Source organism: Silurus aristotelis (genome assembly GCF_946808225.1).
Source record: "Silurus aristotelis genome assembly, chromosome: 12".
NCBI classification, from domain to species: Eukaryota; Metazoa; Chordata; class Actinopteri; order Siluriformes; family Siluridae; genus Silurus; species Silurus aristotelis.
The window spans coordinates 21,543,449-21,568,448 of NC_139585.1; the positions used below are offsets into that span (position 1 = coordinate 21,543,449).

General features: G+C 40.9%; 1 protein-coding gene across 2 annotated transcripts in view; it reads left to right on the forward strand.

The window, feature by feature from the left end:
* prkg1 (protein kinase cGMP-dependent 1) overlaps positions 1-25,000 on the forward strand; it is a 194,727-nt gene that overhangs the window by 50,343 nt on the left and 119,384 nt on the right. For both annotated transcript variants that reach the window (XM_083556777.1, XM_083556776.1), the window contains exon 3: positions 8,213-8,326. In XM_083556777.1, coding sequence (XP_083412903.1) covers positions 8,213-8,326 — 114 coding nt within the window. The remainder of the gene's footprint in view (positions 1-8,212; positions 8,327-25,000) is intronic.

Below are 25,000 nucleotides of genomic sequence, written 5' to 3' on the forward strand. Positions count from 1 at the left end.
AATATACCAAATCAGGCATAACATTAGGACCACCTGCCTAATATTTTGTTGGTCCTGCTTTTGCTGCCAAAACAGTCCTGACTTGTCAAGCATTAACACCATTAACTTGTTTAGCAATTTGAGCTACAGGAGCTCGTCTGTTGGATTGAACCACACGGGCTATCCTTTGCTCCCCATGTGCATTAATGAGCCTTGGCTGCTTATGACCCTGACACCGGTTCACCAGTGTTCCTTCCTTGGACCACTGCAGATCGGTAACAGCCGACAAGAGCTGCAGTTTTGGTGATGCTCTAAACCAGTCGTCTAGCTTTTACAATTTAGCCATTGTTAAAACTTGCACAAAACCTTACGCTTGCTAATTTTCTCGCTTCTAACACATTAACTTTGAGGACAAAATGTTCACTTGCTGTGTAATAAATCCCACCCACTAACATGTGCAATGATGAAGAGATAATCAGTGTTATTTACTTCACCAGTCATAATGTTATGTCTGGTCTGTGTACAGACTTGTAGTCTCATTTAAACTACACAAGATTACAATAGATTCAGTATTGATTTGACACCCTAATGCTAAAGCCAAACTACCAGCTGATTCTCTCATACCATATAAAAAATATGAAAAAGGAACTGCTGCATCACACTTTAAGAAAAGTAATATCTTTCCATATACTGCATAAGCTCACAGATGTCTTTGATTGCCTTGTTCTTCCGATGGCTTTGTCTGGATTTTAAACCCGGGAGTCATTTGCAGTATATTATCGACTACCTTGTCTATTGATTATACACAGTGAACTGGTTGTCCATTAAGGCTAATTTATTTACTTAAATCCAAACCACTTTAACAGCAGTGTGATGGAGAAAGCACATATGAAATATATTTTATTAAACATGACTGAACATACAAAGTACAAATGCTAAAATAAAATGAGACATTGAGCAGGAAGGTAGGTATTGGTTTTTTGATTCAAATGAAAAAGTTTGCGAATGGCAATCACAGAAACAGAAATGTCCTATTTGCAAACGTTTTTTGAGGAGACGCCATGCTAAAATAATGATTTCATAAGTAACTGAGTGCACAATCCACAATTTCTCCCTCACTTAATGTCTAATGTTTTTAATGATTTTATTTCAGCTTAAATGTATAACTAGATAACCGGATAACCAACCGATTGGTACTTTCAGGCTCTGCTGTACTGTGAGGAATCTGAAATAGTTCCCTATACCTTTTCACTGCTATTTAACAAGCCTCAGTAGGTTAGCCTCAGCCCTCGCTTGCTTTTCTTAGCTGATCAGATAACGTGCAAAAGGACTCGCTGGCCGCACATCAGCTCGCAGAGTTCAAGAGGAAGTAAGGCTGTCGTCTCATTCTTTAGAAAAAGCACAAGCCTTACGCACGAGGCCAGCATAAATATAAAGGCGTGCATGAGTTAGGGTTGATATTTTGACAAAATGTCATCATGACCACTTGAGCAAAATGTGCAAGCATTAACATTAAGAAGCATTGTCTTCATTTCCGTGTTTCAAAAATGCAATTTTAGAAACGCTGTTTTTCGGAAACGATGTCATAAAAACATTCGGGCCGCTAAAGCTTTTAATCCTGTTATCTGTTTAGCTGTTCTTCATGATGTTGTTTATGCAATGCGCCGCGCCTCAGCCAAGAAAAGAGAATCTATCTGATGTGACTTTGCGTTGTAAACGTTATTGTCTCAGCATTATGAGTAATGATAGGACGATTGCTACATGCTCTGCTGGAAGTCAGGCATTTTGAAATGATCCATGCCCTAGATGATACTAGGTTTTTCCCCTGCCTCTTCATATTGTAGAGTGTTTTCAAAGCCTTTGATGGAAAGATGAGTGCGAAAGTCATGCCTCCAGTATGCGGCACCAGAAGTGGTAGCAGGGATTTTAGGCCTTGTGACTGACAGCTTGAAATAGGAATGAAGCAGCTGGCTATTCATTCCAGATGTTGAGTCAGTTTGAGGTGAGCAAGCCTGTCTGGTCTTATTGCTTGAACTCTGTCAGTTAATTTCAAAAGTGTTTTTAGGATTAATGCAGTTCCTCTTCCTGGATTTAGATTTGAAACTGAAGTACTGAAGCTTAAACTGGAAGAGATATTTTTTTATTACATTAATATAAAACCTACAATTATCCCTTTTGAAAAAAATGAGGAAAAAACACTGCCAGCACTGTCATGGCCAATGGTTAGTGTAAAATCTGGTTATAACAGTTCCTCAAACCCATCTACAGTATCTACACAAGTTCATAATAATTCTTGCACGAAAGTTACCAATAACTGTGAGGGTAAATTAGATTACCGTTTTTTTCCGGACTATAAACCGCTAATGTTTCCTGGGTTTTTCCCGGTTTCACAAACTTCAAACCAAAAAACTGAACCCAATAACATTAGACCAATGAAATTTCCGAACGGAAACGAAAAAACGCACCTCACCTGTGTTCTGAGCTGCACAGCTTCTGGAGAAAAAAGTTTTTTTTTTAAACGCATGACGATGTCAAAAGATAAACTCCCGAAAGAAATATTTGTGAAAGGAAGGAGGAAGACAGTGAACAATGACTTTCTTGGGCGGCTACTGTTTAGATACAAGCCGTTGTAACGCGTTGAGTCTGGGTGAAGGGAGAGCTCGCTAACTCCAGTTGCAACAGAAATCATATAAGCACAGACAGGTTTCCAAAACTCGTGCTTTTTTATTTTTCTTGGCAACAGCGTTACGGGTTAGTCAAAGAAACTTAGAAATGAGCATCAGAAAATAATAAGGACATATTCCTCGGTCTTCACACATGCAGTAATACCGGAAAATGCAGTGGCAGGCTATTCCCAAAATACCGCAATGATCCTAAAGGAAGCGCAACATATTTCACCTGTTACACCGTGTGTAACGTGTCTTTTTCGTTAAAGCCCGTGTAAAGTACATTAGTGTAGTTCAGTGGGTGCGGCTTATATATGGGTGCGCTTTATTGTCCGGAAATTACGGTAGATTAGATTAAAAAGTTCAAGTTTATGGTGTTGTACTTCGTCTTTTTTTGTCTCATGAGTTTGATACAGTGGTCAAACTCTACACACATCTGTTAAAATTGCAGGTTTGTGTGATGCCAAAAAAATAAAAAAGGGAAAACAATCAGATTCAGAGTCTGGATAACCTGGTTGCATAACTGTGGATGCCAGAAACTTTGTGAAACCACTATTTTCTTGTAATACAATACTCAGTGGCTTATACGAGTTTTTAGCAAAATAATATTTTAACAGTTTAATATCACGACTCCTAAAATTCTCCAGATCTATAAAATTGCAAGGGAACTTTTGTGCACAGCTTCTTTTCATTGTTCCACAGGTTTTTGCTGACTTAGATTTGGGTTGGTAAAGTGCGTGAAGGCGAAATTTCATTTCTAGCTGTTTAAAAGTGGCCTGATGGCATTGTGTTTATAAAAACTGGTGGCCTGATGGTGTTTGTAGGTATTATTTTCTTTATTTTGAATAGAGCCCCACTGTCAGCTGAAGGGAAGCCAATCTTATGATGCTGACATTATCACTGTTCGCTACCACTGTTCATCATGGGCATAGTGTTCTTTGCTAATTTTTTGCAGTAATGTTTTGCATTATGCCCAGAAACTTGGCTTAGAACACATTTCACCACATGGTTTGGAGTGACTTAGGTGGGCTTAAGTGCTGAAAATGCTTCCATCTAGCCACCATGCTTCATAATGTAGAAATGTGAGTAAAAGCTTAGAACATTTTTCTCCTCCTTTCTGATACTATTCAATATGAGCTCCTGCACATGCTTCGTAAGCTCTTTGTGAACCATGTCTTCATCAGTTTGACAAAACCAATAAATTAACAAGAAAATCATTCGAAAACAACCCCAAACCCCCCTCCCCCCCACCTGTGTCACCTGTTAATTGTGGAAAACACAATCTGACTTAAATCTGACATACAAAATGCGGGGGGAATTATATGAGTATGCATTATAAGTATGTATCTCAGGTGAGTAGGTTGTATTTTATAAAAAATTTGTATGTTTTTGTCATGTTATTAGACAAATATTGATTCTGAACTGCTCCAGATGATGTAGGTGCACAGTTGCGGTTGTAGTGTAGAGGTTTAGAGTCGTCTTAACTGGGTTTCTTGCTTTAGTAAAAATGGTATTTACCCTCCATATGTGAAATGCATGTCTCTCTCTGTTATGCCACGTGTTGATATATTGCGTTCTTGTAAAGTGTTGATGGTTTCTATAATCGCAACGTGATAGTGGTGGTATTAAGAGGTGGATTAAGTTGGGTAAGTCCCCTCTGAAAGCCCAGGTACCAAATGCACGGCCTGCCACTGGTTTTTACACGTGAGATTGCACGCTGCACGGAGAGTGACTATATTATATTTATTATTTAAAATCTTTTAATTATACAATTATATTAAAAAAATAATATATTCACATTTATTTCCTTTAGCACATTCCCATGATTCAGTACTGTTTTAAATACATTTTTGTAATAAAGTCCAGTACTATTTTATTAAATTTTTTAAAATCCAGTATCTATTTAAAATCCATTTATCGGTTATCGGCAAGTACGATCCAACCTGGCTATCGGTATCGGTAAAATCCACTATCAGTCAACCTCTGGTTAAGATTTGGGGAAAGTCTAACTTGTGTTCTTACTGAAGTGCATTCTGGTGTGATTTCTAACCCATGACCCTGTTGCCTGTTTACTGGATATTCCTTCTTTGGACATTTTTGGCAGGTATTAATCACTGAATACTAGAAACACCTGAAAAACACAGGCTGTTTTGAAAAGATGCTCAGACACAGTTGTCTAGCCTTTACAATTACATAGTCAAAGGTTCTTACACTTTTTTACCTTGTATATAATATAACCTCCTGGACAGTGGTTATAATGTTGATTGGAGCATATATTTCTTGGTGTATGTATCCTTTATGATGCATTTATTTATTTATTTATTTTTTTTGTATAAGTGTCAATAATCCTCCATTTAGAATTGTATTTTTACTGTGAAATTGTAGATGTGAGTCCTGTCCACATAATGCAGTCTGCTAAAAAAAAATCTACTATTCATAAAGTGGGTTGTTAGCAGCTGGCAGGAACATTTCTCTTCAGAAAACTATATATAGTCGAAAATTTGACCTAATGACAGGTTTTCCAGAGTACAAGGCTCATAGACCACTTTGGAGCAATTTAAAAGCACGTTATATCTGAGCTGTATGTGAAATAAGCCGTAGATTCAAGGTATTTCGACTGCTTTTTCTGTTGCTGCCTAACCCTTATGGATTTTTGAGTCAGCTCAGACATGACGGAGCCCAAGCTGACCTTATTTAGTTGATAATAACTTTCATGGAATGGCATGTTTTCTGTTGAAATAAGGATTTAAAAGAGCCTAATCCACAAGCAGTGGTGCATTTTCTATTGATTACTCACTTAATCTTACCAAAAAGACATGTACTTCTCTGGATGCGTTCCCTCTTTCAACCTTTGATCGTTTGCACAGGTTCATATTCTCCTGTTCTGTTAAAGCACACTACACTGATTAAAAAAGCGTGTACTTTTTGCGTTTGTGTGCGTCCATGCGCATGTGTGTGAAAAGTAGATTTGTATGAGCCTTGTTGTTTGGGGAAATAAAGTTGGAGTGTATGAGTGTACTCTGCAAAGCATAGGTCATTGTTTTATTGACTAGTGTTGCTCTTCTTAGACTTAGACCAACCTTTGAGGACATTGTAGCTCTGGCTCTACTTAGGTCATTGTTTCCCAACTTCATGGCTAAGCCTCCCACCACTGTGTCCACTTGCTCTCATCTTTACTGAAAACAATGCTGCTCTTCTGCCCGGCCAATTCTGCAGAGGATGCCGTCGCCATGCCTCCAACCCCTTTTGCAGACATTGTCATGCTGTCGCTAATAAGGACATTACAGGTGTTACCTTCTTGAATACCTTGTCAGTAGTGGTCTAGGATGTTCTTTATGCCTACATCATCAAGCTGTATGTCAGAGCAACAATGCTTATCTCAATGTTAATGAGAGGTCCTGCCATAAATTCTCTCTCTCTCTTTCATTTTGATTTTGTTTTCTTAACTCTGTTAATTTGCCTTAGGTCATTGTACATTCATGCTGTTTTAGTCTTTGTTTCTTGCTTTTCCACTCATCGTGCATTTTGCCATTCTAGATATGACGCACGCTCTTTATTAATTGTGTGTTAAAAATACATTTATTTATTTAAAACCTTTAAGTATTACTGTTAAGTCTTTGCCAATTTCCAGTGAAACAATTTGTTCAGCATTCTTGACTCACCGCCGGTTCATATAATTCATGAGCTAAATAGGACAAAAAATCTATTTGTTGATGCTGTTCATCTAATGCCTTTGGAATTATTCACAATGAAATAAACATCTATTTTTTTTCTTTTAGAATTAAGTCCCAAAGTAGTATTGGACTGGAGTTGTCTCTGTGATTAAAAAAAAGAAAGAAACTTGAGCCTCTTTTGTGCTCATTCCTACACCTCATATCATCCTGTCAATCTTCAAAGATAAAGCTGTCAGCTGATGACAGGAATCTAATGAATGCAGGAGAATGCCCAAAGAGGGTGCAGGGGGCATAGAAGAGGTGGTGTTTGATGGATTACACTGAGATCTGCTATGCTGATGTTAACACTCAAGTGTCCACTGGGTACTTCGCAAGCAAAGTGTTCTGCTCCATTGTGTTGACACAGTGAGGGTTTATAATTGGGTTGTTTTGACTAATAGCTAAGAAAGCCGGTGGTGGCGGCGCAAAGAGTCAGACTTGCTGTGTGTTGTTTGGATTAGTTCGGCTGTTAGCATCATGCCAGAAAATGTGTGTATATTTGACGTTCTGTGCCTGTTATGCGGGCTCTTTATGGGTCAGTGGACTTAATAGCGGTGTTGCTTAGTTGTTGTTTATGTTACTGTCTAGCTGTGGCTTATGTGATGGTAAGCGAGAAAACCCATTGCCATTAAAAACTGACTGACTTAAATATCAAAAATATACAGTATATATTTTTTGAAACAATGTATTATACCGGTGCACAATTGAATTCCCAAATTTGATTGGTAAAAAGGTATGACACTGGTATTAATTGCAAAGCAAATCTTGTTTATTTTGTGCTCATTCTAGTATAGTAAATTCACAAGCATTCTGTGTCTGTGAGGTTTTCTGTCAGAAAAGCTTTAACATCTATGTAAAGAGGTCTCCACTATCCGCTTGTAACAGTCAGATTTCTCTGACAGAATGCACTGTTTGTCTTATTGAAATCAAAACATACAAAAATAATATATAATGTATAGAACTACATATGTATACATTGCATATAATAAGTAATATATAAAGCCCCGGTATTGCCAAGCTGCCACTCTTGGCTCTTAAGCAAGGCCCTTAACCCTCTGTGCTCCGGGGGTGCTGTATCGTTGCTGACCCTGCCCTCTGACCCCAGGTTCCGAACAAAATAGGATATGCAAAGAAACTAATTTCACTGTGCTGTAATGCATATTACTGTGCTTCATTCAGTTATAGGTAAGTCAGAAGAATGTCTCCGAAGAAGTGTGTTATTAATTGTGTGGGAAGGAGAACCTTGCTCAGTACCTACTGTCATTGCTGCTGTTGTTCTTGATGTTAAATTTCAGACTCGGGATCTGATTCTGGAACAAATATTTACGGCTAGATCTGATTTTTAGCCATAGTTCATTTAAGACGCTACCTATTTGATAACATTAAAGACTCTTTGTAGATATAAAGGATGCAATACTACACACACACACACACACACACACACACACACACACACACACACACACACACACATATATATATATATATATATATATATACTGATAAAATGTGTCTTTTTTTAATAAATAAAATTAAGAATTTTTTTTTCTTTTCTCAATTCCACTAATGTTAAGTCTTTTTTAAAAGAAAATCAGTATCTGATCAAATATCTGATCCTGTCAGCTTTTCTTGTACTTTTCCTATTTTTCAGCAGGCATATTAAAATCAAAGATTTTATCTACTTCAATGATTCCCATTTTAAACCTCAAACTGTGGGTCCAGGTGTCAGCTCTGCTAATAAGACAAGACTTTCACTGCAACCGCATGGCGAGGCCCAGTCCTGGAATGTGCCATTTTCATTTCCATCCTGTCGTGCTCATTTTCCTGAAGAATGTTCTCTATGATTGCTTTCAGATGGCAAGGTGGAGGTGACCAAGGAGGGCATGAAGCTGTGCACTATGGGACCAGGCAAAGTGTTCGGCGAGCTGGCCATCCTCTACAACTGCACACGCACTGCCACTGTTCAGAGTGAGTAAGCATGGCACATTGAAGCTCTACCCAGAATTCCTAGCAAGTAATTATAGCAGTAGAACCCAAACAATGTGGCAGCTTCATGGTATGAATGGAAGCACATGCCATTTGTGAGTTTATTCTTAGAAAGAAGTCAATGATTTTGAAAAGAAGCAGTGCATTTGCATATGTACAGTGTACTTTCTTAGGAACACCTATACACCTGGACATTTATACAGTTTTTTAATAAGCCGATCATGTGGCAGCAGTGCATGGCATAATATCATGCAGAAACTGTATAGGTCAAAAGCATCTGGTGAAGTTCACATCAAACATCCGAATGAAGATAACATTTTATCTCTGTGACTTTGATCTTGGCATAGGTCTTCCAGATGGGCTGGATAAAGAATGTCATAAACTTAAATCTCCTAAAATTTTCACATCCAACAGTATATAGAGTTCACACAGAATGGTGCAAAATCTAAAAATAAAAAATACAGTGCTGTGAGGAAAAAATAGATATGAGCGGTCAGAGGAAATCAGCCACATTGGTTTGATCTGGCAGGAAGAATATATCAACTCAAATAATCACATTTTACAACCATGGTAAAAAGAAAAGCATCTTATCATCAACTGTACAGGCTGGATGAGCCTATGACAGATGTATACTCCTGTTCTAGGTTCACAGGAGTGGAACCCAATGTAGTCTTCTGCTGTTTTAATTGAAGTTTTGTTCATTCTAAGATTCGTTTCTGCTCACCATGGTTGTAAAGAGTTCTTAGTTGAGTTGACTTCCGGTCACTCTGGCAATGCTTTTCTGATCTCTCTCATAAATGTTGCAGCCTTCAGACCCTCTGGTTGCAGGGCTTTTTGTTTTGCAAAGGCAGTTTCTAAAATTCTTAAACCCTCCTATCTGGCATTAACATCCACAGCATGTTTAATGTCACAGAAATCACACTGTCTCCACATTATGGGTTGTATGATGTGAACACGAAGCTGAAGCTATAAAACAATTGTAAAACTCTTGATCTTGACCTGATTTCAGCTGCATTAATGTGCGGATGTGACAGTTATGTTGTTATTTCTGTATGTGTGTGTGTGTGTGTGTGTATATATATATATATATATATATATATATATATACATACACAGATATACACATATAGATAGATAGATAGATAGATAGATAGATAGATAGATAGATAGATAGATAGATAGATAGATAGATAGATAGATAGATAGATAGATAGAGCTTTATTGTCATTGCACAGTTCAGGTACACAGCAACTAAATAAAGTTTAGCATCTACCAGGAGTATAAAATGTTTTACAAACTATGTTATTATTGTATTATTCATTTAAAGTAGTAAATAAAACATTAATGACAAGTAATTCACAATTTTTCTTGAGTTTACAGTACATGTACAATTTCCCTTGAAAAAGAAACCATCAAAAAAAGAGAGTCAAAACCTCGCAATTTTTTTTATTGCCCCCCCAAAAAAATATATATAAATATATATGACTACATGGGCCAGCCTTCGCTCCCCACGTGCATCAATAAGCTTATGACCCTGTTACGGTTCATTACTGTTTGCTCCCTGGACCAATTGATATATAGATACTAACCACTGCAAAAACCCCACAAGAGCTGCAGTTTTGGAGATGCTCTGACCCAGTCATCCAGTCATTACAATTAAAACCTTGTAAATTTGCATAAATCCTAACATACATACATACATACATACATATATTGAAAATCCCCTACAACTTCATGAATTGACTCTGTCACCATGGAAACTTGCACATATTCTTTTGCTGTTCTTTTGGTGATGTTGTTCCAGCAGTTACTGTACGAGAGTTACTATGGAAACACACACACACACACACACACACACACACACACACACACACACACACACACACACACACACACACACACAAACTAGCACATCCCTGCTAGGAATATTGACATCTGGATTGATATAACAGCATACTGCTTTTCCACTTGGCTTTTTCAGTTTTATTCTTACAGTTTTTTTCTACTCTAAATGTATTTAATACACAAGCATTCCCATGCTAAAAGCAATCAATTCTGCTTGTTTGATTGCCACCCATATGCATGTCAGATACATGATATAATTTGCCAGTATTATTTAAACGAATCATTAGCATTGACTGATTTATTTTCCCCTCATTACACCAAACAAAGCGCTGTCAGATATTTTTGTTTCTCTGCTCAGTGCACGTTGTTTTTATTGAAATCAAATCAGGTATTCCTCAGTGCATAAAACCATTCACAATTACCAAATCACAAAACTAAACTGATCCAGCCCAAAAAATGTGTTTGAAATGGGAAAGGATGTTAAAAGGTATGACAGTGTGCAGAGACGTGATGATGATGATGGGAATTCCCAATGCAGCCATCAACTTCACACTAGGAAGCACATTTTGGCAACGGGAGCTGAAGATCCTATTGTTTTTTTTTTCTGCGCAGGTCTCTGCTGCAGAAGAAAAGAGTAAATGTATTCCTCCTTCTCTTCCTCCCTCTCTCTCTCTCTCTCTCTCTCTCTCTCTCTCTCTTTCTCTCTCTCTCTCTCTCTCTCTCTCTCTCTCTCTCTCTCTATCTTTTTATAATTCAACACTTTAATGTCCTATTTTCACCCAGCTGTATTTGAATTTCTGAAAACAAAAAACATATCCAGAATAAAAAAAAAGCAGAAATGTGCATTCTGGGGATATACACATGCTGTTAGCTACTCATAAATCACAAGCAGGAAAAAATATTAAGTCACCTTGCATAACGCAGACCCAGTTCTGAGTGAGCTTTCGAATGACTGTTTTGCAATAGCCTGACATTGTCCAGGTGATATCTAGACATCTGCCTTTCTATAACAAGCAGCACAGAGACCTGTCTGTGTGTAAACAGTGTGCAAATCATAAACCACCTATAAACGAGGTGTGTGTCCTGAATTTCCCCCAGAGATGAATTCAACTTTACTATTATACGGATGAGATAAGGTTTTTGGGTCTGTATCTGCCAGAGGATGACTATAGTAGTTATGGTTAATGAATGTGATTCATACGTTATCGCTGTATAAATCACAGAGATGGGAGTGTTTAAAAACGTGTGCATGGTTTTGACCTTTATCATGTGTTTTTGTAGGCCTTTTCTATTATTAGCAGGTTGCATGACCATAAAGTACAGTAGGGTTCAAATAAAATAAAAAATAGAATAGTTTTTTTTTATATTGACCAAGAATATAAATGTTTAATATTTTGAATTTGTACTATTCAAGGCTCTATATAAAACTTTGTAAATCTGTGATAGTGATAATGTTAAATGCAAGTGTTGGATTTGGCACGTGTTGGATTTGATTTAAAACAGAGCGCAAGGTTTTGTGCACACTTTTGGAGCCCATGTCCTTTCGAGTGCAAAAATAACCGCACCTTACCTGTGTTCTGAGCTGCACGGCATCGGGAGAAAAACCTTCCATCGGGTGATTTTTAAACGCACGACGATGCCAAAAGATAAACCCCCGGGATAAATAGTTGTGAAAGGAAGGAGGAAGACAGTGAACAATGACTTTCTTGGGCGGCTACTGTTTAGATACAAGCCGTTGTAACGCGTTGAGTCTGGGTGAATGGAGAGCTCGCTAACTCAATTTGCAACAGAAATCATATAAGCACAGACAGGTTTCCAAAACGTGCTTATTTATTTTTCTTGGCAACCGTGTTATGGGTTAGTCAAAGAAACTTAGAAATCAGCATCAGCAAAATAATAAGGACATAATCCTCGTCTTGCAGTAATACCGGAAAATTCAGCGGCATGCTATTCCCAAAATACCGCTGTGCTCCTAAAGGAAGCGCAAAATATTTCACCTGTTACACCGTGTGTAACGTGTCTTTCGTTAAAGCCTGTGTAAAGTTCATTAGTGTAGACATGCGGCTTATAGGCAGGTGCGGCTTATTTATGTTAAAAATAAAAATATTTGTCAAATTCAGTGGGTGCGGCTTATATATGGGTGCGCTTTATAGTCCGGAAATTACGGTAGGCTTTACAGCTTCTAGGAGTATACTTATTTAAAACTTTGGAAGTATTGCTTCTATTAAACACTGTATATTACATAAAAGGCATTTTATACTTGGCCATATACTTGTACTAGAAGGAGTGCTTTTTGTTGAGATTGTGAAATTACACAAAAATAAAAATAAAACAGGAAATTGGAGACAAGATTCAGACAGTTGCTGAGTTAAGCATTTTTTTTTAATTAATTATTAGTTATCAAGTATAATAATGCTTAAAGACCTGACATCAGAACTGTATATAATACTGCACAGAAGATACTTCACGAATACCTGTTTATAGGTTCAAGCTATGCTCATGTTTTGTGAGCAAAAATATCAATGGGTCTTATCTATTTGGTGAACAAATATAAGAGATGCAGCAGAGAAAGACTTTTTGTTTTCAGACAACATAAGTTGTTAATGAATAAGACTAAAAATAGAATACATGGAAACACATAACAAGATTTTAGTCAGTCTCAAATCGGCAGGCACACGTTCTCCAACGCAATTTTCAACACTATCGTCCCAAGCCTAGTTCTTTAAGGCCTTTTATACTTAAGCTACAGCAAAAAAAAATTATTCCACAGGATTTAACAAGAAAACATAATTTGGATGGTGTATTACCTGGGGTTATTTCTAAAGGTCATGCAGATTGAACAAAAGCCGTTTTTAAAGTGGGTGGCTGAAGCTCACAGGGATAAGGACAAACATTCAGAGAGTGAATTCATTACTGACTTAGACACTGTTTTCTTTATTTTATGCAGCTTATTATATTTAATTATTATTACTTAAATAATATTAATGCAGAGGCAGAGGCTGAGGGCTCAGAGGCGGACTCGTCCATCACCCAAGCTGAAGTCACCGAGGTAGTAAAGAAACTCCTCGGTGGCAGGGCACCGGGGGTGGATGAGATCCGCCCTGAGTACCTCAAGTCTCTGGATGTTGTGGGGCTGTCTTGGCTGACACGCCTCTGCAGCATCGCGTGGCGGTCGGGGACAGTGCCTCTGGAATGGCAGACCGGGGTGGTGGTCCCTCTTTTTAAGAAGGGGGACCGGAGGGTGTGTTCCAACTATAGGGGGATCACACTTCTCAGCCTACCTGGGAAAGTCTATGCCAGGGTACTGGAGAGGAGAATACGGCCGATAGTAGAACCTCGGATTCAGGAGGAACAATGTGGTTTTCGTCCAGGCCGTGGAACACTGGACCAGCTCTATACCCTCTACAGGGTGCTGGAGGGTTCATGGGAGTTTGCCCAACCAGTCCACATGTGCTTTGTGGATTTGGAAAAGGCATTCGACTGTGTCCCTCGCGGCGGCCTGTGGAGGGTGCTCCGGGAGTATGGGGTCGGGGGCCCTTTACTAAGGGCTGTCCGGTCCCTGTATGACCGAAGCAGGAGCTTGGTTCGCATTGCCGGCAGTAAGTCAGACTTGTTCCCGGTGCATGTTGGACTCCGGCAGGGCTGCCCTTTGTCACCGGTTCTGTTCATAATTTTTATGGACAGAATTTCTAGGCGCAGCCAGGGGTCGGAGGGTGTCCGGTTTGGTGACGACACGATTTCGTCTTTGCTCTTTGCAGATGATGTTGTCGATGTTGGCTTCATCAGACCAGGACCTTCAGCATGCACTGGGACGGTTTGCAGCCGAGTGTGAAGCGGCTGGGATGAGAATCAGCACCTCCAAATCCGAGGCCATGGTCCTCAGTCGGAAAAGGGTGGCTTGCCCACTTCAGGTTGGTGGGGAGTTCCTGCCGCAAGTGGAGGAGTTTAAGTATCTTGGGGTTTTGTTCACGAGTGAGGGAAGGGTGGAACGGGAGATTGACAGACGGATCGGTGCAGCTTCTGCAGTAATGCGGTCGATGTACCGGTCTGTCGTGGTGAAGAAGGAGCTGAGCCGCAAGGCGAAACTTTCGATTTACCGGTCAATCTACGTTCCTACTCTCACCTATGGTCATGAGCTCTGGGTCATGACCGAAAGGACAAGATCCCGGATACAGGCGGCCGAAATGTGCTTCCTCCGCAGGGTGGCTGGGCGATCCCTTAGAGATAGGGTGAGAAGCTTAGTCACTCGGGAGGAGCTCGGAGTAGATCCGCTGCTCCTCCACATCGAGAGGGGTCAGCTGAGGTGGCTCGGGCATCTGTTCCGGATGCCTCCTGGACGCCTTCCTGGGAAGGTGTTCCGGGCGCGTCCCACTGGGAGGAGACCCCGGGGAAGACCTAGGACACGCTGGAGAGACTATGTCTCCCGGCTGGCCTGGGAACGCCTTGGTGTCCCCCCGGAAGAGCTGGAAGAAGTGTCTAGGGAGAGGGAAGTCTGGGCATCTTTGCTTAGACTGCTGCCCCCGCGACCCGGCATCGGATAAGCGGGAGAAGATGGATGGATGGAATATTAATGCAAAACCATCAAAATATATTAAACTTTACACAGTACTGTTTCCAGATTGTTGTCAAGTATACAAATGTCAATTTATTTGCAGATCATGCATTTTTTCTTAGATGAAGCTTCTTGTGTATTATTGATTTTTTTTTCTTTTACCCGCCTTGAAAACACTCATCGTTTCTTATTATTCCCTCTGGTAGAAAGGTGTGTAATTTTAGATCTGTGCTCTCTAGGTCTAGTAAATCACAGAGCACTGGCTCCTTATACTGTAGGTAACATTTGTTAACACTGCCAGAATGATCTAATCGCACTCTGTACTGCACTCTGAGGTTATGAAGTTTGTTTGTAATTTATAAGTTAGGCCATTCATCCTGAATATTCTTTCTTTTACAATATTTTCTCACATATTGTACATTGGGTCATTGCCCATTATTATCCAGTATCCCTCAGCAGCTATCAGTCTGGGAGGATTAAGGTTAACGTGTGTTTCCTCTGAAACACATGAACAATTAGTCACAGCTATTAAAACTGCTGTTCATTCCTCAGTCCTGAAGTAATGCATTAGCTGTCTCCTTCAGCATACATCAGTCCAGTGATACCCACAATTGGTTATCGTCACTTTAATTGGGGACAGACACCATTTCTCCCTCTGAGCCAGAAAGCATGGCCAATTATTCTCTTTTGGGCTCATCGCCACAGATGGCTTTGGCATCATCACTATTTGAACTCCCCATCTCTTGGTAATAGAATAAACGAGAATCACCTGGATTCTCTTCTTATACTTGTGTGCACGCACGGGAAAACATTTCCGCAAAGAAATTTAATGCCATGCAGGTGCTTCTGAATGTGATTTGCTTTTCAAGGACAGGCACTCCAAAATCAAAATTTTACAATTTCTCTTCTGTGCCATGGGGTTTCTCAGGCTGAATGCAAGCAGATTGTAGCCACGGATACACAGGATCCTTTCGTGAAGTGAACGAGTGGCTCTAATGTATCAAGTAGCACATTGTTATCACACATTATGGCATTTAGTCTAATTGTGAATGTTGTAAGAGCCTGCTAGCACTGACAATACCACACAGTTCATTGGCATTAATCTAGATTCAGTTAATATACCAAAGATTGTCATTCTAGTCATGTAACAAGAACAGGATGCAATTGTTCTTTGTAACTCATGTGCTCTGGATTGTTTTAAGAAGTGGCTTTGTTTGGGGTTTGGTTGTATTCTTGCCCCACTTGTGCCATTGTTTTGTTTCTCAAGTGTGTGCACCTGTTCCATGTCGTTCAGTATGCCACCATTTCTGTCTTATTGCAGAGTCTTAATCTGCAGTTAAGTTGTTTTGCTCCTCAGTTTTTTAACAGTTTTTAATGAGACTTTGAATATGGAACATGGTAGTTTGTTGCTGTCTGCCTTTGTATTGGAACACACTATGATTTATTAATGGATCGCCCTAAATGCATAGCTAAGAACCTTGTAAGAACTACTCACCTTATGTCACAACAACAGTCTTTGTTTAAAATTCCTGGACTAGTTATTATATGTAAATTAAACTTCAGCATGCAGAACTAACATTTGACTCTGATGACAAGTGGTATAATTTTTTACTTTTATGTCTGCGTATTTGTGATTTTGCATAAGCAGATAATTGTCCTGCCTGGCACTTGTTTGAATTTCTTATTTACTCTAGAACAAATGCTTAGATGTAACCCGTGCAGGAAAATACGACTGTCTGTTTTTTAGGTTATTACTAACTCTCTCCAATTTTTTCATGTTTCACTCCTGTGAACTTGTGGTCATCCAACTGCATTGGAGATTTCAATAAAGTTGATTATTTTTATTTTATTTTAATATCACTTGCTTATCACACCAACATATCAAACCTTACAATTTTTTGCAGCTATACCCCCTCTATTGGGGTGCAGTGTACCTGATTTCTTTATTCAGAGAACTGGAAAATAAGAAACTCAGGACTGGAAAAAGTAAAATAGCGTTGGGAAGATGCTTTTTTTTTTTTTATCTGTTATATTCTATAACTCTAGAATGGAAATTGGGGGGTGACAGTCACCTTAGAGATTTTTCCACCAAATATAGATTTTTATGAACTGAAATAAAAATCACAATGTGCGTTTCTAAATAAACAAAAATAAATAAACTGCAGCCATAATATCCACCAGTAATATGAAGAAAAGCTAAATAGAATTCTAGGTAACACATTTTCTTTTTTCTTTTTAATGTTTAGTTATGTTGACCATGTGCAAAATGTGTAATGACTTTCAGTTTCTTTAGTTACTTTTTGTTTATTACTGCATGTTTAATAGTATTTGTAATATTTGTAATAAATATCAAAAGTTACAAAATGAAAAGTAATTATTTATAAAAATGAAGATCTCACCTCTGATATCCAGTAATTGCGGTCTGTATTTGGTGCATGTGGGTTGATTAATTCTTGTCTTTTAGCTGGGACAACACAGGCCTGGGGTTAATTTGGGGACTTTATTGCCTCTGTCTTTTGCCACCTGTCATCTGTCTTTTGCAGCTGTAAAGTCTGTAAATGGACATGTATATTTACAGAGTGAGAAGTGTGGCTGTTTAAACTGTTACCGTCACAACAGCCATGTAGTTTATATTTAAAATCTCCACGCTGGCCAAATGTTAAGCTGGCGTTACAATATGTTGATTTTTTTGGACCGAATTGGCTGTCACTTAAAAAAATATTACACATTGCCAAATAATACTGTATTCATAAGTAGAGGATTGAGGTTTTAGTGTGAATACTGTATCAACCATAGACTGATAAGGACAAAGTGGAAAGTGGTATCTAGGTGGTTAAGACAATGAAGGTTGAGAGTTCCACTGCTAGGCTCTTGAGCAAAGTTATACACTATTCATATATTAGAAATAAAAAAGAAGGATTTAAATTAGAATTTTAAATGTATTAATTTTAACCTTTATTGGTTATCAGAAAAACGTTTTATTTCTAAAGCCAGAGGCGACAGTGGAAAGAAAAAACTCCCTGAAACAATATGAGGAAGAAATAAACCCCAAATATATCTAGGTGACCCCAAATATCCATTCATTAAGTTTTCATCATTGCTGAAGACTTTCTTTCATGGAGACTGTGAAAAACTGTTTGTGCCAATTGTATCCCTATAACATTGTAGCAAGCTGTTTGTATTATTTGCAGTTTAAAGCCATCTTACAATATAGTGCCAGCCACTGTAAAATAAAATTTTGTGACTGCACTATATAATCAAAAGTATTGAGACACCTGACAAACACACTCCAAACTCTAGTGGAACATCTTCCCAGAAGATGGGAACTAAATGTGTAATGGGATGTTCAAAAAGCACATAAATGCCTATATAGTTTCAAACATGCTAATAAACAGACAAAATTAGTCGGTGTTTTCATGTGACTGAGTGTAGATCAGGGGTGGCCAACCAGTCAGAGACCGAGAGCCACATTTTTTACTGTGTTACTGCAAAGAGCCACATCATACACATGGGCACACATGAACATCACCCATCCTTTCCTCTCACACACGCACGCACACACACACACACACGCAGGCACACACACACAGAGACACACACACACACACACACCTCTGCTTAGCCAGATTTATTGTAAATGTCACACACCAAAATAATGACAGAAATTGACTCCTACAGTTTTAAGACCACAGGCCAGTCATTTTCAACAATGAACATTGTGTCTCACACACACACAAACTCTTAGTTTAAACAAGTCCACAAACAAAAATATAATAATTTACAATAGCGTTTTTTCTTTTACTATGCATGTTACTTAGTGGGACTTTTGGCATTTCTTGCCTTGAACAATCCCCTTTAAATGTGCCTCGTATTCCGTTGTTGCCACTCGAATTAATTCTTTCACATAGGTGTTAGTCAGAACAGATTGATGCTTTGATTTCACGTGTTTCAGGGTAGAAAACACAGACTTTGTTTGTAATACGGTATTTTGTGCGTGAGATGAATATACCGCAGGGGTGGGCAATTAATTTTTACAAGGGGCCACATGAGAAACCTGAATTGTGTCAGAGGGCCACACCAACGATAATATTTTGGGGATGCACCGAAATGAAAATTCTTGGCCGAAACCAACAGCCAAAAATGAGGAAACCAAGGCCAAAACCGAAACACCGAAAGAAAAGATTGTCAATTATTAGAACCATTGCATTTATGGCTATGAGTGTGTACTAACCTCACTAAAATCAATGCATTGCAATTCAAAGAATAAATCAATTACAAAAGTTATTATTGTAAAATTATTGTTAAAAATTATTTATTATTATATATTGTTATTTATTTGTTACCGTTCATAGTATTGACAGACAGGCAGCGGTCAATTATTATTAGCAACGGGTCTGTTAAACAAAAATAATTGTCTGCCAAACGTTTGGAAGCCCATTCAAGTGAATGGAACGTTCTAATCTACAGCATTAAAAAGAGCCGTGTAATAAATATTATATTATAATAATTATTATTTTCAGGATCCACGGGGAATGTTTCAAAGATCAACCCGTGGAGCCACTGGCGACCAGTGATCTAAGTCAATTAATTCCATAATTTTTTGTGTTATGCCTTTTGCCTTGGCACCATCACTAGAAAACTTTCCTGCCTTTTCAAAAACGTCCACTACAGACGGAGTGCGCATGCTCGGATTGACTTTACATTTCTGCGCCGCGTTCTTCTCATATTTAGAATGGCAATCGGGATGTTTGGATTTCAGGTGATAAATTAAACCCGACTTGGAGAAACTCTTTGCAGATACACCCCCTCTTGAAATTTCAGCATTGCATTTTTTGCAAATCGCTATCCGCACACCGCAGACATGTTGGCTCTTATCCAGATAACCGTGTGCTGGCTGCGCTTTTTTATTGCGTCATTACAATTGTGTTTCTGCCGCGTTGTTTTGGTGATTTAGGTATTTCAGCCGAAAATTTTCCGGTGGCCGAATTTTCGGTGAATCCCTGTAATTTCTGATTGGCCTCACGCGGGCCGGACAGGGACGTACAAAGGGCCGGATGTGGCCCGTGGGCCGTAGTTTGCCCAGGTCTGATATACCGCAAAGTTTTCCAGTAGGGCAAGCTCATTTAAGTCTTAAAAAAACTGTATTAAACTCAAGCGAAGTGTCAGCCGACAGCGCGCACTTCCGGTAATCCAACTTCCGGTAGTCCAACTTCCGCTTCCGGTGCGGCGCCGGCACGACGCGGCGGCCATCTTTTGTGTGTATAAATAGACGCCGGCTTCTGTTATCCCTTGCCAGATTGTCTTTTGGCTTGGTGTATGTTTTTTTTTTGGGACTTTCTTGCCGTATTTTTTTCTCTGTGGATTATTTTGCTTTCACTTTGTATGTCTCTTTTCTCCCCGGTTTTTGGACGTTTGTTTGTTATTGTTTTCTGTGTTCTTCCAGTCTCTTCTGCCCTGCTCCTGGTTTGTTGTTTTTGTTTTTTGCCCTTCTCTGCTCTTTGTTTTTTTCTCCATGCTCTTGTTAAGGGAAGTACTTTTGTTTTCGGACTGTTTTTTGCCTCTTTGTTTTTTCCCTAATTAAAGACTGCCTTTTGAATTTCTCCCTCGTCCTGCATTTGGGTCCTTCCTCTCGCGCCCCCTGACAGAACAATCTGGCCAACTATGGACCCCACGGATGCACAGGATTTAAGGGAGAGTATAGACTCCTTGAAGCAAATCTGCGTCACCCATGATCGGCAGCTACGTTAGATTGGTTCGCCACTTCAAGATTTCATGCAGCGCGCAGCTCAAAATCCCAGTACCTCGGGTGTAGCCACACCCGTCTCCTCACCTGCACCATCAACCGAGATGGAACCTGCTCCGGTCGTGGTTAGTTCCCGTGAACCTCACCTAACACCACCGGCACGTTTCTCCGGGGAACCTTCTGCCATTCACACTGTTTAGTCCAGCCATCAGCCTCTGGTTCTTGTGAGACCTTGGACCTTGACTTAATTCCCTCTGTGTATCACGACCTTGGTCAGGTATTTAGCAAGGCCCGAGCTTCCTCCTTATCTGCTCATCGGCCATATGACTGCGCCATCGACCTCCTACCCGGGTCCTCGCCCCCCCGGGGAAGTTTGTATCACCTGTCGGGCCCCGAGCAAAAAGCCATGACGCAGTACATTCAGGACTCACTTGCTACTGGCCTTATTCGCCCTTCCTCCTCCCCTGCCGGTGCGGGGTTCTTTTTTGTTGAGAAGAAGGATGGGACTTTACGCCCCTGCATCGATTATCGTGGTCTCAATAGCATCACCATCAAGAACCGCTATCCGCTCCCCTTAATGGACACGGCGTTCAAACAGCTCCAAGGAGCTTATATTTTCACTAAACTGGACCTTAGAAACGCATACCATCTCGTTTGCATCCGGGAAGGGGATGAGTGGAAGACGGCTTTCAACACCCCTTCGGGTCACTATGAGTATTTGGTCATGCCGTTTGGCCTCACCAATGCGCCAGCGGTTTTCCAGGCTCTTATTAATGACGTGCTGCGTGATATGTTGAACTGTTATGTTTTTGTATATCTGGACGACATCTTAGTGTTCTCCCGGTCTCTGGATGAGCGTGTCGGCCACGTTCGTTTGGTACTCCAGCGCCTCCTCCAGAATGGTCTGTACGTCAAAGCGGAGAAATGTGAGTTCCATGTCTCTAGCACCTCCTTCCTGGGATTCACTTTTGCTGCGGGGAGCATAAGTATGGATCCTGCCAGGATCAGAGCTGTCAAGGAATGGCCCACACCCTCCTCTAGGAAGCAGCTGCAGAGGTTCCTGGGGTTCTCCAACTTTTTCCGGGGATTTATTAGAGGCTACAGTTCAGTTGCTGCCCCTCTTCACCAACTGACCTCCTCCCGCCGGTCCTTTTCATGGCCTCCCGAGGCGGAGCGAGCTTTCATCAGACTCAAAGGCCTCTTCACCTCTGCCCCGGTCCTGGTTTTTCCCGATCCCTCTCGCCAGTTCATCGTGAAAGTCGATGCCTCTGACCTAGGGGTAGGCGCTGTACTGTCCCAGAGGGGCGCTACTGATAACAAGTTGCACCCTTGCGCCTTCTTCTCCCGCCATCTTAACCAAGCTGAACGTAATTACTCCATTGGTGAGCGGGAGCTCCTGGCCGTCAAGCTTGCCCTAGAAGAATGGCGACACTGGTTAGAGGGGGCTGAGACCCCTTTCTTGGTCTGGACTGATCACAGCAACCTGGAGTATCTAAGCACTGCCAAGCGCCTCAATCCTCGACAGGCCCGCTGGGGACTTTTTTTCGGCAGGTTCAATTTCTCTCTCTCCTACCGCCCGGGATCTAAGAACCCAAGTCCTCCAGTGGTGTCACGGCTCACCTCTGTTTTGTCATCCCGGGTTTCCTCGAACTCTGTCCGTTCTCTGGCAGCGGTTCTGGTGGCCCACTGTCCGGAAATATGTCCGTGAATTTGTTGCCGCCTGTCCCACCTGCACGCAACACAAGAATCCGAAGGACCGTTCGGTGGGGTTACTACGTCCTCTTCCTGTGCCTAAACGCCCCTGGTCTCACATTGCCCTGGATTTTGGTCCCTCCGCCAGAAGCACGGTCATTCTTACCGTGGTGGACCGGTTTTCGAAAATGGTGCATTTTATTCCCCTGGCCAAACTGCCTTCTGCTAAGGAGACCGCTGCGCTCCTTCTCCTGCACGTTTTCCGCCTGCACGGTCTACCTCGTAACATCCTCTCTGACCGGGGCCCTCAGTTCACAGCCAGGTTTTGGAAGGATTTTTTTTTGCCTCCTAGGGGTCTCGATCAGCCTCTCCTCTGGGTTTCACCCGCAAACCAATGGCCAGACTGAGAGGCTCAATCAGGAGCTAGAGACAGGACTCCGTGTCCTTTGCGCACAAGATGCCTCCTCATGGTCCTCCGAACTGTTGTGGGTTGAGTACGCCCATAACTCGTTACCTACTGCCGCCACTGGGTTATCTCCCTTTCAGATGGTTTATGGTTATCAACCCCTTCTATTTTCTCCCCAGGAGGCTGGGGCTTACGTTCCATCTGCATTGGCTCAGTTTCGGCGCTGTCGACTCAGTTGGAGGAGGGCCCGCACTGCGCTTCTTAGAGCTTCCCAAAGATATGCTCGCTGGGCCAACCGGAGGCGCTGTCCTGCACCCCATTACCGGGTTGGTCAAAAGGTGTGGTTTTCCACTCGGGACCTCCCTCTTTAGGCTGTGTGTCGCAAGCTCGCCCCGTGATTTGTGGGACCATTCTCCATCTCCAAGGTCATTAACCCGGTTGCTGTGCGCCTCAGGCTCCCCAGGGCCCTTCGGATCCATCCTACGTTCCACGTTTCTTGGCTCCGGCCAAGCGAACAAGCAAACACGCACATTAAAAAACAAACACAAACTTTGATATGAACGTAAGAGCCGCATGAAACCAGCCAAAGAGCCGCATGCGGCTCGAAAGCCGCGGTTTGGCCACCCCTGGTGTAGATGTTTTATTTAACTGCACTTTTATTGCTAGAGGACGGTCCCCTGGTGGTCAGGATTCGGCGATCTCACCGCCACGGCCCGGTTTCGAGTCCTGGTCAGGGAACCAAACCCCAGCCATTAAGGTTGCACAAGCCAGTGCACTCTTAGTGCTCTCCAGATAAATGGGGAGGGTTGCGTTAGGAAGGGCATCCAGCATAAAATCTAATATGCGGATCCTGAATACGGATGATCCGCTGTGACGACCCCTAATAAGAGAAGCCGAAAGTTGTTGTCGTATTGCTAGAGGACGTTCATCAAATAATCTAACAAACAGAACACATTAGCTCAAATTCTGTTGTAGAACATACATGAGATGCTGTAATCATGTTAGGTAGTGTATACTGAGTTTAAAGCATAAATAAATTAAAAGAGCATGTCCATAAAAAAAAAAAAGCTTTTGGTTGCATTTGCACACAGTCCAAAACTCTCAGTCCAAACTCTCAAATACACTAATTTATTAATGTTTTCTTACACTACAGTTACAGTTTATGTACAATAAAAAGAATAAACACCTACTTTACTTTACTCCACTTTTCTTTACCCACATTACTGTTTAAAGCAGAGCAGGCCTTACATTAGAAAAAAGCAAGGATGTTATATTCTAGTTAAAACTCTCTAAACCAACTATTTATCTACATTGTACATATTTTGACTGGGTTGTAGAGTTGATCAAAGGCAAAAAAAAGATGTTTTGGTAAAGAAGACTTCAGGAACTTCTGAATTATTGTGCCAGTGAGCAACAGTGATTGTAAAAATAAATCAAAGAAACCCAACTCGGGATTCTTTTGACACAAATGTATTGACATACTTAGAAACGGAAGTTTTCTGCAGGAGAAAATCATTTTGAAGCGAGTGATGTCAAAATAAAACATAAAATCATGTCATTGAGATTTTTCACTTTCTACTTGCACGTTCCAGACATAACGAAAGAAAGATTTTCCTTATGAAAACAAAAACAGAAAAGGGGAAAAAACCTGATTCACAAAAGAAAAGACAGGTATTTACAGGGTGTAGTAGTTTAAGTCACAAGCTGATACATTGGTAAAATGTCTCGTGAACAGGAAAACATAGTGTCTTGTTCTATTGTGTTTAGAATGCAACTAAAAGGAACAGCATGCATATATATGCATAACAGCATGCGGATCTATGGTGGCACACACAGGAGTTTGAGAAATGACTAAAGCAAAAGGTACATTTAACTGAGTGCTTCTAGCAAAGCGGAGTTAGGAGCATGGAAGCACACAGAGCAGTAGGTAGTTCAGAATGATCTATGGAGTAACCTGTAGATCGGACGGTGAGTGAGGGGGAATAGGGACCTTATAAAGGGGATAGGTAAATAAGGAAGTAGGACAGCTGTAGGTGATTAGTAGGAGGGAGAGGCTAAGCGAGAGTGTTGAGTGAAGGAGGGAGGCATGGTTGGTGGTACTCTGACATTACTCCCACCTCCAGGGGGCGGCTCCTGAAGCCCTAACCCGGTGCTGGGGACGCCCATGACCACGGGGTGCGGGACTGTTAGGGTAATTGATGTGAAACTCCTCCAGGAGTGCTGGGTCCAAGACAACTTGTCTGGGGACCCATGAGCATTCCTCTGGTCCGATCCCCTCCTAGTCGACGAGGTATTCAAGGGTGGAGCCTCGACATCGCTAGTCCAGAATCTCTCAAACAGAGTACATAGAGGGTTGTTCCAGCACCTTTGGGAGAGGTGGATCTATGGTGGCTCCAGGGTTCTCTGTGGCAGGGGAAG